Source organism: Orbicella franksi, chromosome 11 (genome assembly GCF_964199315.1).
Source record: "Orbicella franksi chromosome 11, jaOrbFran1.1, whole genome shotgun sequence".
Lineage (NCBI taxonomy): Eukaryota > Metazoa > Cnidaria > Anthozoa > Scleractinia > Merulinidae > Orbicella > Orbicella franksi.
Genome location: NC_138155.1, coordinates 12,586,690 through 12,603,479, shown reverse-complemented (window position 1 = coordinate 12,603,479; position 16,790 = coordinate 12,586,690). Strand labels below are relative to the sequence as shown.

Below are 16,790 nucleotides of genomic sequence, written 5' to 3'. Positions count from 1 at the left end.
TTTGGTAAAGAACACATATCGCTAGGTAGTATATCTTACCCTATTAAATAAGTCTGATTATCCGCGGTAAGCTAGGGTAGGATAATCTCTATATCAGAAGGAAAAAGCAAATTTGAAATGAATAAAATTATGAACGATCAGACTCCAAAGTATCTGAAAGACCTATTTAAACCCTTCAGTACGGACTATGGACTTAACAATAGTGAAAAAGAAAATTAACTCTGTCGAAGCCCCATATCGATTTTCTTAAGCGTAGTTTCTGCTACAGTGAGGCACATTTGTGGAATAGCCTTCCATCTAACATCAGAGCCATTAAATCTTTTAATAACTTTAAAATTGACATGAATCACCTAATGTCCTCCTCGCACTCCCACACGGCTAACATGTAAATCAGTTATTTTCATTTTTTTCTCAGTCTTGTAATATAACTAAGTTTCTACCGTGTTTAAATTAAGGGTAAGTATGTATGTTTGTATGGAGCCAAATATTTACAGTACCCCCCCCCCCCTCGACAACCTTCCTCTTTCGACAACCCCGCCCCCTCCACCTCAAGAGGTAATTTTAAAATTGCACTTGCCTGAAGGTACTCTTCAATAACGCTTAAAGCTATCACCTAAAGGAAATCAGTTTATTTCGCTGAGAGATTTGACTGTATGCTACAGTAAACACCCGCATATAAGAACAAGTGGATTAAGAACATATACGGCCACTTACGGCCATATACGGCCACTTAATGGTCGTGCTCTTTGTACCACTTATGACGTCATCAATTTAAATATCACCTGATATTATTGATAAGCAGATGGTAGTACTAGGCTGGGCCTTTCCGCACAATGGTCAGGTTTAGATATCGACGACATTCCGATGTCGCAAGTCGAAAAACAACGTTGTCAGTTTTGGTGCAAAAACGGTGGTAAAATGGTCCACTACGCCTATCATTGATCAAGGTCCATTTCTAGGCTTCGCCCGTAATTAACATCCAACTTTTCAAGGCAGCCAGAAAGAACATACAATGCAAAAGGTAGTCAGTGCAAAAGGACCGAGAAAAGCAGAAAGGAAAGAGGCAACGAACAAAATTGAGAACGGTTAATGGCAATTAAGTCCAAATTTTGGCTTTTGCGGATGCCCGGAATTGAAATTTTGCTCAATTTTGTACTTCATCGAAAAATCTCTCCTTTTAGTTAAAAAAAAGCTTTCTTAGCAGAACTTAGGCTTATTTACCGTCATGGCAGCTAAAAAACCTGGCTAAACGAAAAAATCAGGGCTTCAACGGGATTCGAACCCGTGACCTCCGCGATACCGGTGCGATGCTCTACCAACTGAGCTATGAAGCCACACATTGGGAGCGAGATCAATTAATTGAGTTCATATCTTCCCAATGTGTGGCTTCATAGCTCAGTTGGTAGAGCATCGCACCGGTATCGCGAAGGTCACGGGTTCGAATCCCGTTGAAGCCCTAATTTTTTCAGGCTTCTTCGTTCCAATTGCTTAAATTGGAAAATTAACTGCGATGATCATTCTTCACTTTCAGTCTTTTTGTTAACAAGCGCTCACTGGCACACTAATCACTATCTACAACGCTGTCCCGCTGTTTCCGCGTTCGACACACGGATTGAAAAGCAGGAGGAGAGACTGCTTTAAGTCGAGCATTCGGCCACAGCTATCAGCCGCACTTCCGAAACCGCTCCATCTCACTCGGTATTCTTTTCGGCCGCCAACGGACCTTACAGCCAAAATTTTTGACACTTTGTAGTATTTCGACATTTTCGCTCAGGGAGATGTAACTTCGACAAAGCTCAGTTGATAATAATGATCAGATCATTGAAAACAGTTTGCTTTAAAGCCAAAAATTGAAAGAACGCCGTAAATTACCATACGACAAAATACACTAGATTATAACCTGCTTGAGGATTATTCATTGCGATATTTGCTAACACGTTTTAAAATGTGTGCGCTCTGCTAAAAAAGTTAAGACTCTTCGATACCTTATTTCATTTCCAGACTGATAGTTGTTCTACAGAAAAGATCACACCTTCGTTTGCTGCGAGCTTGATTGAAAACAACGGCGCTCTTTCACAACTAAAAAGTCACACCTCGTTTATAAAGTACCGCGCGCTCGACTGAAAACAGTTGAGTCATAATCTGGACGCTCCGCGAACACTCAAAAAATTGAAAACGAATAACTTCCATGACGATTGCCAGGTTTCAGAGAAAGATTTATACGCGCAAAAACAGAATTTCAGTCACGCATTCTTCATTCTAACCACCGCGCGGTCGACTTCATAAAAAGCAGAAAAGTTGTAACGCCGCACGAATGACAGACAAAGAATGTTTTCAGCAGCATGCCTATTAAAACGAGTCGGAATTAGAATAAAAAGGGATTTAAACCGGGGGTTGTATTTAGAGAGACGTGGTCCGAATGCGACACATGTGGATAATTAGTTTTTGAATTGTGATCACCTCGATGCGCACAGCGGCGGTCAATTTGCCTTGGGGTACACCGGTGAGAATTGACTTTACGAGAGAAAAAATTACGCTGCCCACCCCCAAGTGCAGCTTAATTGTTCTGCCGAAAGTTTTCCGAACAACGGCGACGATTTTGGTTTGGCTTCGGACGAAGTCCCTCAGGGTTACCAAGAACAAAAGGCTATTCATTTCTGCTGAACGTGTGATGTTGAGCCGGAACAATAGACCATTTCTTGATACGAGAATAGATAGTGATTAGCGTAGCCAATCTGAGAACGGCTTTCTAGAAAGAACGCTTGTAGATTTTTATTAAAACTCCATAGAAACACGGAGATTATGTTTTCTATTTCTTAAATACTATTCTCTCATCGTCTACAGAACGTGGCTCCTTCTGCTAAGGGAGAACGCAGCAGTTGTATCATGAATAGCAGTGTTCCTTCAATCATTTATAGGCAACAGGCTTCCCGGAATCGTGTGCAAGCATTTTGAGTTCTCCACTGTGTCATACGCATACAACTTTGAGTGTGAGTCTTTAGTAAGTGCCAGTCATAAAAACAACGCCATACTTTTCCAACTTGGTTGTGTTTGCTATCAAACAATGCTCTTAGAGTTGTCCCTCAATCCGCTTTTGATGGACTGCCGTAACGGTTTTCACAGTAGTCATCTCTCTTAGCTTGAACTGTGGACACTGAAAAAGAGAATTATAGAACTATGACACACATTGGTGCGTTTTACACAACGTTATTTACATCAGGACAATAGCCCATTTCCGGGTTGCCTTACACCTGTCTATCAAAGTGAGCCCTGGTGCACAGTTATTCATATGAAAATGAATTTAATTTGAATGTGAATGAATTAAATGTCAGTTTCATATGAAAGGATGGGCACCAAAACTCACTTTGAGAAAGAGGCTTGAGGTAATTCGGAAATGGCCTGTAGTGGTATTAAGCAGAAACAACAGCATTACTAACAACAGTCGCCAGAAGAAGTGTAGTTCCTGTGTACACCAGTTACTACACATGGCCTTAAAGAACCTTATTCTGATATAACTCAGTACTGATGGCAGCTATCGTGCTCCAGAGGACTGTGAACAGGATTTTTAAACTTCAAACAGACTTATTAAACACTACGTCACCATTTTATTTCCTAACGTCTCAACGTTCCAACATTAGAACAGAGTCTCAATGGGGTGGAGTGCCGTTTTGAAGAGTTACGGTTGAATTTTAGGTCACTTGACGATGGACGGCTAATTTTTCGAAATGACGTTTATAACATGAAATTAAAGCGCAAATTTGCCTGCTATTTTTCATAAAAGGATACAATTTTGCCCATATTTAATTAATCCATTTAGTCCTATTTTTCGCGCGTTAAAAATTAGGTCTTTGGGCTGCAAGTACGAGTCTAATTAGCTTAATTTCATCACCTTTGTTACCGCTGGACGTATTACCAGCCTGCTCCCGAGAATCATTTATAAACAGCATAACTTGAGCCTATTTGAGTCAATCCTTTAGTTCTTGAGGATATCTGAGAAATTTCACGGCTAATATTGGCTTGCTCATTTGACCGTTGATGGTAAAAATATTGCGTTTGTAACGGTTGACGGTTCATGTCTTGGCCATTTGACGGTTGACGGTTAAGCCTACTGCAACCCTCTTAAAATCCCAGACCCACCTGCAAGCGAGCATGATGAAGGAGTAATGATCTGTACATCTCCAAAGATGTTATTCTTGAAGTTGTACCAAGAGACTACATTTCCACTCACCAATCCACATTCCCTCGACATCTGCTTTATTATTTTCTCGGTAATTCTAAAATTCCAAGCGTTCACTCGGCTCATGCTACCTTGATATGCCTGGCCAGAATCAAAGCCACCACCTTTAAACAAAACCACACAAAGAAAAGCAATTAGGGAACGCAAATTTTTAAGGACCAACGCATTCATTTCATCGTAGTTAATCGAGGGAATAATGGTTAAGAGGCCCGATAAACATCAAAGAAGCAAACTAACAGGCTAAGATGTATGTTGGAAGGTCCCTGACTCTGCACATCGTTTGTTGTATGATCATAGACTGTGCATTATTACATAACGGCAATGCTTCTATTGGATAGTTGTATGAGCACACCTAACCACCAGGTTTTGTGCAGGGTCAACTCCCAAAGTAACCCCCCCCCCCCCCCCAAAAAAAAAAAAAAACATACAGCGAAGAACTTTGCCATGTTTCATAACCATTTCCCTCTATTAACTATGGTTTCACATACTACATACATACATGAACACTGCAATGTACTGAAATAATTTTTTTGTAGCTGAAGGATGATAAATATCAGTCGACCATTTGTGAATTTCAATCCCTGTTCCTCTAGAACAGGTTTCAAGATCGAGATCATGATAAAGAGTAAGCTAGTATCCTTCTGTTTTCTCACTGCTACATTGAGTAGACTCGGGAGCACAGAAAGTACAACGGAGGATTAACATAAACTGAACTGAAAAAAGGTCTAAATAACCCATTTTCAGACCTTTTGGCTCCACCGTTGACAGACCAATGAGGAAAAAGTGAAGTCAACCCCCACCTTTGTCTCTCAACCCCTAGTAAAAAAATCTCAGTTGCCTTTCATCTGTTACAGGTGTCACCACACAATCAATAACTTGTACATGTCTTTCAATGGAAAACTGGTCTAAGATGAAAATGATACCAATACTAAATGGTTACTTAAGAGGTCCTAATTTTGCAATACAGACCGTCCAAACTACTCAAAACATTGCACAAAAGAGAACTGTTTGCTCTTAAGTACAGTGACTAGAATTTTCCTTCATGATAGGCGAAAAAGTGGAATTTTTAAAACCACTTCAAAGGAACGACCTGCAAATGGTCGAAAAACGTAAGTGAATTCTCGACTTTTGCACGCGCACTTTTAGCGAGAATGGCTTACAACGACACATAAATTTGTCAGCAGAATTTTTTTTTTTTTTATACAAGCCGTTATAACAAATACTATTAACTTAATCGGTCCGTATTAGAAACTAATGGTCTCGTTATTTTTTGTAATTAGCGAGTGGCAGCAAAAAAAAAAAACAAAACAAAACAAACAAAAACAAACAAACAAAAAAAGAACGACAGAAAGAAAAAAAGAACTCGACATACATCTCTCCAGAACGGACCTCATGCAAGGTCAATAACAAATAAACCCATCAGCTACTGTACCCAATGAGTCTTGTTCCTGGCCCAGAATAAACTTTCCATTTGCAGCGATTGTCTGACCGGTCTGGTAGTTAGTTACACACGTCAGCTTGATCCCACCTACAAACAAACACGCCTTTCCATCCGTGTTTCTCCATGTCAGGGAGAGGTGATGCCAGCCATTGTCATGCAAACCAGTTGACAAAGTGTAATCTCTGAATGATGAGGCACGGTCAATCATTGACATGTTTCCCTCAACTTCCTTCCCCGATTTATTACATTGAGCCTGGTTCTCACTTCCCGAGGAACTATCCCCCCTTGAGAAGACCAGAGTGGAGAAGAGTGGATTGAAGTGGAGTGGAGTGGAATGGAGTAGAGTAGGGTAGGTTTTGTTTGATTATTTAGCCATTTTGTTCTAGAACAACAAAACAGGGCACAGTTCGGACTGCCGGTATGGGGTACTTACTCTGCAGGCTAGGCTTACGATTGGGTAAGTTGTTCTCGAAGAAACTAATAATTTTTCTGCATTAACATAAAAGCATTTGAAGCCCTTCTGTTATCACACAGCCACTGTCAAGACTTAGGTCTTATTAACCGAGCAGGAGGTCTGTAAGGGAGAATCTTGACAGAGGTCGTGATTACAGACCGAACACAGTGAGGTCTGTGCACACGACCGGGGTCAAGATCCTCCCAGTCCTTGTACAGAGCAATATGATAAATTATAATATATATTAAACGCTCCCGGCCCTATGTTAATTATAAACCAAGAAACTATTATTATAGTCTCTTCCCTATAGAGTCCTGAAGTGTGACGTCACGTTACCATGGCGCCAAAAATTCCTGTTCTAAACAAACGCTTGTCATATTGCGCATCCTTTTCGTAGCTTTTATATTGAATAGGTCAAGGGTGTAATTATCGTTTAGAAAAGCACCAGGAGACTTCGTATACGATTGACGTTGTAATTCACATGAAAGTTGTAAAACTGAAAAGGAATTTGAAAGGAAACAATCGAAATGGTGCATTGCTTCGCGCCCGAGTGTGACCATCACTCGGAAAGCCATACGTGCCGGTTTTTCGGATTCTCTAACAAGGAGAAAAAGCTGGATGAATACAGAAGATGGGTTCGCCTACTGAGGTTAGTAAAGGTCAGAGGTTTAAATACTTATCCCGGATCATGATACATACGTTATAAGAAAGGTACGTTTGCACGCAGTCGCGTTGATGCATATAGACTGTCACCATCTTTGTTATGAAACTAAGTTCAAGCTCACATTTATTACGAAGTTCATACAGTTTGCTTACTATTTGTTATGGGTTGTCAGGTGGCCTTTCTGCAGATTTTAAATGTCTTTCCTTGAAGAGGAGAATTAACGTTTGACTAGCTTGAAATTAATGTTAGATACTACAGGTTTGGTTGTAGTTGCTTTTAATAATCCAGCTTTATACGTTTACCAATGCCCACAGTATTTGCATTTTATTTTATTTTAAAAGAAGGTGGTTTCTTTTCAAAATATGCAGCTAAAATAATCCTCTTTCCGCTACAGGAGACAAGATAGAGAGCCAGGAAAACACGCCCGAGTCTGCAGTTGCCATTTCAGAGATGGAAATAAAAGCAATGGTCCTGAAATTTTCAAGAGAAATCAAGACAAACTCTTCGCTGCAGAAGAAGGAAAGCCAAAAAAGAAGAAAAAAATCGAGCCAGCAAAGAAGGAGTCAAGAAGACACTGGGGAAATTTTGGAGAGACCATCAACAACAAGAGAAATTATCCTGGAAGCAGAACTGCAACAAGCAGAAAGGGACCTAATGGACCTTAAAGAAAAAAATGACTACTTGCAAAAACATTACACAGTGTCAGCAATTGATGAAAATGGTTTAAAGATGGAGACTGGGCTTCCAACAAAGGAAGTTTTTCATATTGTTGTTAATTATACATGCAGGTTCAAACAGGCCATCAATTACTTTGCTGGTTGGAAAGTTGAATCAATTACTTTTGAAGACCAAATATTTATTACCTTGATGAAAGTAAGACAAAATTATACAAACCTTCACCTTGCACAGTTATTTAATTGCAGTGTATTCACAATAGCAAATATTGTAACAACCTTCATTCATGTAGTGCACTCAATTTTATTTAATGACCTCATGACATCAATTCCAAGTAGGGATAAGAACAAGTTGTCTGCCCCATCTTCTTTTAGTCAATTTGGTTCTTGTAGAGTTGTAATAGACTGTACAGATATTGAGATTGCCACACCTGGGCTAATGAGCCAGCAAAATGCTACCCATTCTAACTATAGGGGAATGCATTCCTTCAAAGTTATTGTGGGTGTAGCCCCAAATGGTATTATTACTTATGTAAGTAAACTTTATCCAGGGTCGATATCCGACAAGGCAATTGTGCAGCAATCAGGATTGCTAAACCACCTAACTGCTGGAGATATGGTCCTGGCAGACAAGGGTTTCGTTATACAGGATCTTGTACTAAATGGTGTTTCTGTAAATATACCACCTCTTTTAAACAATGGTGCATTCGCCGAGAGTGAAGCAAGGGCAACAAAAGCCATAGCAAAATGCAGAATTCATGTTGATCGGGCAAATGCTAGGCTTAAGGACTTTAAGATCTTAAGTTTTATACCCTCATATTTGCGTTGTCATGCAGACAACATATTTCAATTGTGTGCATCACTAGTCAATTTACAGTTTCCTCTCATCAAGGAGGGATGTGAGGGTTATGAATTTGATTAATAATAAATATTTATTGTTGAAATGGAATTAAGTATTAACTAGATAAAATACATTAGTTATTTGGAGTGAAATAAATCTGCAATCATTAGTGGATTTACATCATGTATATCTTCACCCGCACAATGAGGGTTAACACTAACTTAAAAATAGTCTTCTGGCTGGTGTATACAGAGTGCACTCTTACACCCTCGCCCACCCTTATGACACCCAATGAATAATCATGAATAAGTGCACTTTAAGTGGGTCAGGTGTTTATTTTACAAATTAAATTTTAATTTTAAATTATCTACACTAAGACAGTGAAAGATTCAGACCTTGAGGTAATGTCGGGGAAGGGGGGGGGGGGGGAACTTTCAAAAATAAGTTTGCACAACAAAGTATCCAAATGCCCTGGCTCTGCAGGACTTCCTCAGATTGTGCTCTTTTAGGGGTTCAATTTCAATTGCCCGACAAGCATTCCCAATCTTTTCTAATGGGATTACCCCAAGGAAATACATAAAGCCCAAATTCTTTATATTATTATTATAGATGACAATCATGTAAGGTTATAACTGTCCCTCAACAACCTTTGGGAAGAGGTGATCAAAATAAAACTGCATAAGCTTTGGAATGTTTTCACTCCAGGTTTCATCCCTTGCTATTTTTAAAACTACCACATCTTTAGCTGTCCAGATAACAAAATAAAAAAACTTCCGGCGAGAGAAGTACATCTCCCCTTGAATTTGATGCCAATAAACATGTTCTTTCTTCAAAGCATATTGGCCACCTTCAGTTTTCTCCAAGCAGAAATTGGGAGAGGTGTTGACTGCCTCTTCAATTGTCATGTTTCTTTCCGTGTAGGGACACTTTGCTTCCTAAACAGAATCTTCATCCACTAGGCCATCAGGGGAGGCAGCAATAATTCCGGAAGCATCCAGCCATATTCCAGTTTCCAGGACAGTCTTTCCAGTTAACCTTGTAAATGCTCTGAGAGCTTCTGTTTCATTGTTTACCCCCCACTGTACTGCCTTAACTCGGGACAAATCATACTCCCCAAGGAGTCGTTTCAGAAGGGATGGAGTGACCCTTTTTGCCTGCAAAACAGAGCTAGAATTGCTTGCAGTCAGTCTTCCTCTTCTTGCAAGATGCCAGGTTGGGTTGTCTCGCTGGCCCACAGTCATTTCACTGACTAAGACGATATCCCTTTCGTCGACCTTGGCTTTACGTACCAAGCAATCCAGCTGTTGTTGGGACCCTCTGGTTTGAAGAAACTCGTCTGAATAAATAATTTCTTCAATTGTTGGAGTGGGCAGTTTGGCTTCGGGTGCTGGTTCAGGACTCATAAGCCAGCACAGACCATGCAGTGAATCTACCACACTCTTTCAAGTCTTCATAGAGTGCAGACCGATCTAATGCATCAGGAGTTCTGGAAATCGCCACATACTTCTTTGGCAGCGGAAACATTTCTTCGACTGCCAGCAGTGACAGGGAGCTGTTTGACTTCCTCTTCCTCCATTGGCACTCGATGTCCGTGCGTCTGAGGTTGTGAATGCCGTGGATAAAAAGTGCAGCCGCGTGGCTGCATTTGAATTTACCCCTTGGACATTCACACTCCGTGGATTTTATGTCAAATTGCTCATTTAGGTATATCTAAAAGGGTTCAGATGAGAAGTACAACATAAGGAAACTAAGTGAACGTAATTTCTCTGATAGACGTACGTAGCTTTACGATTTTCGGACGAAAAAGGCCTACACGCTTTAATTGGTTCAAGGAGCCGTAGAAGTTGTAATAAATATAAACTGACTAACGCTGAATTGTGAAATTTAAGGAGAAAACAAGAGGATGCGTGCTGAATATCTACAAATATTACTTCGGCAACTGTTTAAAAACGATCGCTCTACTCACCGTGATTTTGTAGACCTTTTTTTTTTTCATGCTTGCATGGACCTCTCCGCGTAGAACACCCTGTTGGTAACTGAATGACTCAATATGATCCGATTTATAATGATTTTCTCCCCGCTCAATGGATTTTTTTTCTTCAAAGAAGAAAGAGATCAACGAAGCGATTGAAAGCGACGCCATTTTTCTCGCTGAGCGCGTTTGTTTAGAACAGAAAATTCTGCTTCCATGACAACGTGACGTCAAAGCTTTAGAATTCTATATATAGGATATATATTTCATTGAATCACGCATGCACTTTTCTCAGTTACTGCTGTATGGAATTCTCGCTTACCGCGAGAAGTACAAGTTTGCGGTGAAAGGATCTCAGCGTTCCCATGAAAGCCATGTCGAAATGTTCTCCAGTCTGCGGCATTCCCTAAATCATGAATGCATGACTTTGCCTTTTCCTTTATCACATGATTGGCCATTTTTGTGCTCCATATGTTTAAAGATGCCACTTTTCCTTTGAAGGACTCGCCAACTGTAAATCCTCCGCCGTAAACTCCCTGGGACTGACCAACAACTAGTTTTCCAGGACGAACGCTCAGAGTTTGACTCCAGGCACCACCGTGAGCCATAACGGCTCCATCAACGAGTACATCCCAGAGACCTTGAACGTTCTCCAAGCTCACACAGATATGGTGCCACATGTTGTCCACTAAAGGAGCCATATAAATCAATCTGAGGAAAAGATGAAGTTGGATTATCTTACAATGAGAAGTTCGACTACTGCTCGAGATTAAATTAAATTTTAGAAATAAGTAGAGTTTCATGTACAGGATAGTCACAGATTTATAGTTCCTATTAGTGTGATCGTATGGGTGAGGGTAGTTCTGTAAGAACTGTATGTTGGTGAGTAAACCTCCTCACTAAGGAACTATCAAAACTGATGATTTTTGTCCATACGAAAAATGAGCCTCACCTTTGGTCTTCTACCAAAGTTAGGTGACATTTGTACATTTGCGGACCACACCTCAACCTCAAATCTCTTTTGTCTTCAGGTGTCATGTGAGAAAAGATGGTTGCCCACCCGACAAGAGCACTCTTCATCCAGAAACACAAAGTGAATTGTTGTAACGCTTCGTTAAGTTCACTCTCGATATAACCTGTGGTGCTTTCTTCGGGGAATAGAACTTCGTAATCTTGAGCTGTGCCTAAGTTAATTTGTGAATATGAGCGGTTAGCAGTAATCGCCAACGATTACGAAATAGCCTCTAAATCACAAAATTAATCAAATTTATGCTATCCTTTTACGGCAGTTTTTTAAATAACACATCTTATGGCGATTTTGCTGTAGTTAAGTGCTAAAATTATGGCTCATTACCCTTGCTTGTCCTGCTTATACGAAGTACTTGAAGTGCTTCAATATTTTCGGGGGTGGAGAATACTTCCTATAAAGGACTGACTATACGGGGGGGGGGGGGGGGGAGCTCCGCCCGAAAGGGGTCCTTCTTCAGGCTGGTTGTATATAAAAGGACATAGAAGGGCAGGGTTTCCTCGAGCTGAAGTACACGAAAAGGGTATAGTATGTTAAAAGAGCTTTAGTTTCAAAATCTCTCGTTCAAGGATATTTTTGACGAGGAGGTGCGAAGGCCTTTTTGTTTCTTTTTCTCAGAAACGTAACGGTATTGTTTTCAGTTCAGTGGTGAACTATTTACATAGTGATTTGTAATATCCAATCAGAGTAAAGTTCGTAATTAGTGAGATTAAGCATGACGTTACGTCAAACGACAAAAATGAATCGTTAGCTGTCTGTGTAGTAGAGTAAAAATATTTGTATTTGCGGTGAATAGTAGGAGACATTTTTGTATTTCTGTGAGGTTTATTTAAGGATTAGACGAAAAGAATAAAGAATCAGAGGTAATCTTTGCCGTTTGCCGTCTGATATAAACGTTATGCTTATACTCTCTATTGTTAATGTAAATACGGTGGAAATTTGGTCATCGCAACAAAATGTGGCGTTCCGAACGTTTCAGTTGCTGCTTTATTCGAAAATGGGGAATTACGACTGAAACTCTCGTTTCTCGGTATTAAAATACACAGGAAAACTACACACTGGACTTCAGTTCGGATAGTAATAGTGGAAAGGAAGTTTATTTTGGAGGGCGATTTGTCCACTAATACGATATTTTAAGCCGATGAAAGCCGTTCGTTATGTTTAGTTCAACGAAGAAATGGTACTGTTTTCCATTTCAGAGTGATTTATTGACATAGTGGGTGTGAATGTTATCAACCAGTTACGCTTGTAATTCACAAGGTAAACATGTTCAACAAAAATAACTTGTTGTTTCGTTTCCTCAGAAACAGTCAAACGAAACGGCATTGTTTTCAGTTCAGGGGTGAACTATTTACAAAGTGGAAGTAATATCCAATCAAAGTAAAGTTCGTAATTTTTAATGTAAATACGGCGGGCAAGATTTCAGCCAAAACTGGGTGTATCGCAACAAAATGTGTCATTTGCAACATTTCAGTGAAACTCTCGTTTCTCGGTATTATCTTTCACAAGAAAACTGCGAACGGGACTTGAGAGTGATAGTGAAAAAGAAATATATTTTCGAAGTAGAGGCGCCGCCACACCACGCGATTTGTCCACCAATGCGACATTTTAAGCCGATGGAAGCAGTTAGTTTTGTGTAGTTCAACCAAGAAATGGTACTGTTTTCCGTTTCAGAGTGCATGATTTATTGACATAGTGAGTGTGAATGTTAAACGCTTGTTATTCACAAGGTAAACATGTTCAGCAAAAATAACTTCTCGAAACTAAATTTTATTTCGTGGCACGGAAAGAAAAGGAAATTAAAATGTTATGCAGGTAGAAATAATGGGCGACTTAAATGTTCCTAAATCTTACTGAAACGATGTATTATAGAGAAACGAAGATATCTGTTTCCGTGCTTGATTTAAATGTGATTAAGATCAAAACTACGGCGACATAATTTTGGTCAATCAGAACACTTGTCAGGAATAACAATCCCACCCCGTTTCTGTGGCTGTTTACGGGAAAAGATCACGCACTTGGAGCGTTTGGACGATACGACAGATACGATATATTGTGGAAGGTAACTAATTCATCATATTGCAATTTATTGAATTAACGTTGGTATATTGCAAAATAGGCACAATATGGCTTTTTAGGATTTCCTCATATCGTAGGTGTGGACGTTTTCCAGATTTAGTTGAATTTCTCGAATTTTCCGCCACAATTCCAATAGCTTTACTTCTTAGAGCGCACTTTTAAAAATAAGTAAATTTGTATTTCGACATACCGCGGCATTTCAAGAGCTGGTTTCCATGAAAACACCAATAGCATTTGTATTTTAGCTTCATAATATTCAACCGAAAGTGGAGGAGTAATTGCACAACTGTCCTCACACACGAGGCGTCCTTTTTGAAAAGAAAAATACACCGCGTCAATGACAACGAAACGTAGAGTGCCGCATCCATTCGAGTCAAGACCTGCCCGGCAGAAAAATGGAAAAATTATGCGTCAAATGCTTTTGCCTCTTAGCTTTATTTAGCCTGACACACAATACTCTGAATTTCTGACAAATTTGGCGGGGCTGGGCAACCCGCTTCCCAAAGCACTTACCCTATTTAAGACCAAAGTTTGCGATTTTTTTAACCTATTTATGGCCTGACCCTTAAATTAACACCTTGTTTCAGGCCTGCCGTACTTCTCTAGTTCAGAATGATGTTAAAGGTATTGTTAATGGCTTTAGTTGCTGGTCTTATCGATAATGATGAAAAAAGTAGCTTCTTCTAAAAATCATACCTCATTCAAGACTAGAGTGCAAAAACCATACCCAGTCTAAGACCAAAATGACCAAAATCGATACTCTACTTCTGACTAAAATGTCTTAAAAAAACACATGTCCCTCTGACGCTGGACATACCTATATATAGCCGATACAAGGAAGCACCCCTCCCCGCCTCCCCTAGGGCAGAGTTTAAGAGTAGTATCACAAGTAAATACATTTCGAAACGAGTTGACTGTAATAACTGGTACATGTGTAGGCAACATAAATTAATAAGCCCTTGCACTTTTACAGTAGGTTCAGTACTAAACCTCAACTGGACGAAAAACCCAGGCTCTGCGACGCATTAGCACGTACCCCCCCCCCCCACCCCAGGACTTCTCCTGCACAAGATATCAAAACCCCAGCCTTTCTCAGACTTTGGATATCTTTCCGGAAATGAAACACTATTTCTTTCTGAGGAATTGCCGGTTTTCACATGACGTCACTAAAATTCAAACTACAAAACTATTGATCTTCCTGAGATTTTACTTTAATAATGTTTAAGAGCAGCTGAAAACTAACATTCATAGAAAGTTTTGCTCCGAATGGGTTCTTGGTTTTGTGATAGACTGCGCTTGGATTTCTAAGCTTTTGCGTGACGCGGCATTTACATGACGGCGAAGAGAGCTGTCATGTTGGTTAAAAAAGTGACTTACTGTGGGGAATTTGGCTATCTGAACAATTCTTGTATTAGAAAAAGTATTATTTTAATGTTTTAGAGTTCCTCGAGGGATAAATGCACGCTTTTGTTGCAAAACTCAGTGACAGATGTTTCTGTTGGTTTCCGGCCGCCATGTTGGTGCCCATCCGGATGGGCACCAACATGGCGTCTCCATACAAATCTCTGTAAATTTAGATAAAAAGTTTTTCCCCATATCTTGCATAAGAAAAATTGTTGTGACCTGAATCTTGGCGAGAGTCTTGGCATATTTACCTTCTTTCTTTTCTCAGATTCTGGACTTTATCTGTTCAACAGTTTTGATTTTATTTTAATCTATTTTTCATGGCGTGACACTGAAAACCATTAATAGCTTCTTGTTGGGTTTTTAAATTATATCCCCCGAGGCTCACGAACGACAACAGAGCCAAGGCTAAATAAGTTTAATTAACTTAGCTTATATCAACAAACCCATGGGAAAAGCTAAGCAGGATTTTTCTTTTACTTACTGGTCCAGTTCTGACATTTGTCGCCCATTCTCCCGTCAACACAAACACATTTGTACCCAGATCCCTCCATACAAGAATCTTCACACGTTCCGTTATTTATGCAAGGCAATGAAGCACAGGCACTGGGTACCTAGAAATGATGACGAAGATTTTCAATGATTGATGAGGTTTAACTTTTGATCAGTGACAAACGTTTGCAATGTATGAAATGCCAAGTAAAGAAGCGTGCAGAAGTGTAAGGGATTCAGTGATTTCAACCAATGAGCTCATGAGAAGGAACAAATTATAGAAGAAAATAGCTTGCATAATGCTGATTAGATTTCTAGATCAGCTAGGTGTAAAAGGACGGTTGACTAAAGCGAAGTAACTGCAATTACTGGCGGATTTCCACAGGATTAGAAATTCCGAAACTGTAACTAACCTGTGAATTGAAGAGAGCTTGCTGGGTCATGGTTAACGTTGTTGTCATGGCCACCAGCATTCACCCGCTGGCCTGGAAGGCTGATTGCTCAGGTCCAGGCTCAGTATTATAAAAGTTGCGTTCAAGAGAATTTCCCTGTAAGGACAAGAATTACTTACGTTTCTTCTTGTCCCATAGTAGGAGTAACCAGCTTTCCCCGTCAAATTAGCGGACTTGCAGTCTTTTTTTTCACTGTTCAGTTCACAATCATGGAGCTCTTTGTTTCCTTCCTCGTAGTTGTACGAAACACACCGCAGGCTACTCAGGCATTCGAACGCGCAGTCAATACGCGTGGGGACCTGGGACTTAGAAATCACATGACCAGCAAGGACATAACCTGCATAATTACAGTAGACTTCGTGAAGTAAGCACAACATTAGGCACCTTAAACAACAGACGTCGCCGGCCTGACGACGGCAACCGGAAACGTGACATTTCTTTCGAGACTTCACTGCGCATGTACAACACGTTATGACTTGACGTTGCCCTGAGGTCGAGAACGTGAGAACGTGGGGTTTCACGTCGCGACGAAAACGTGAGTACTTAATCTTTTGTTTTCATCCCTTTTAGCTTACTTTTGTGCTGTTTTGGCGCGAACCAAGGTAAAGTTGCATAATGATTGCCTTTATGCTTAAAAAAATGTTCTGGAAGTATTCCTGGACTCATTTTTTCGTAACTGAAAAACTGTTTTTCGCATGTCAAACTAACCTTCAGCGGAAAGGTTGCTTTCATCCAACGTAATGCCGCTTAGTATAATTGTTTTTTTTTTCAGATTTTCTCAACGTATAATCGGTAGATTGCTATGGCTTGAAATAACATTGATTTTTATTTTGGCAATCCCCTCGTGTTGGTATTTCATTTAACATAGAGGCTATTTTAATCGACTCGATGAATTTTATATTCGAACAGTGTGTGCATGTATTTTTTTAATGTTTACAAGAGCTGACAAACTTCGCGCTATCAAATTGTCTCGCCTGGATTTTATTTCTTGTACATACAAGATTATTGCATCCTTCGCAAATAGAATGCTGTTTACGATTCTTTATCAAAAGA

General features: G+C 39.9%; 1 protein-coding gene and 3 pseudogenes across 1 annotated transcript; 1 reads left to right on the top strand and 3 right to left on the bottom strand.

Annotated features, from left to right (window-relative positions):
* Positions 1–2,837: 2,837 nt before the first annotated feature.
* On the bottom strand, positions 2,838–5,969 carry LOC145460348 (neuronal pentraxin-1-like; annotated as a pseudogene).
* A 671-nt stretch (positions 5,970–6,640) lies between these two features.
* LOC145460305 (uncharacterized) lies at positions 6,641–8,392 on the top strand (annotated as a pseudogene).
* A 345-nt stretch (positions 8,393–8,737) lies between these two features.
* LOC145460310 (uncharacterized) lies at positions 8,738–10,513 on the bottom strand (annotated as a pseudogene).
* A 36-nt stretch (positions 10,514–10,549) lies between these two features.
* LOC145502110 (mucosal pentraxin-like) lies at positions 10,550–16,381 on the bottom strand. Its single transcript, XM_081481391.1, has 3 exons — positions 15,763–16,381; positions 11,236–11,467; positions 10,550–10,994 (listed from the first exon to the last, which is right to left on the bottom strand). The coding sequence occupies exons 1-3, from the start codon at positions 16,112–16,114 to the stop codon at positions 10,550–10,552; spliced, it is 1,029 nt and encodes a 342-aa protein (XP_081337517.1). The 5' UTR covers positions 16,115–16,381.
* Between the last annotated feature and the right edge of the window lie 409 nt (positions 16,382–16,790).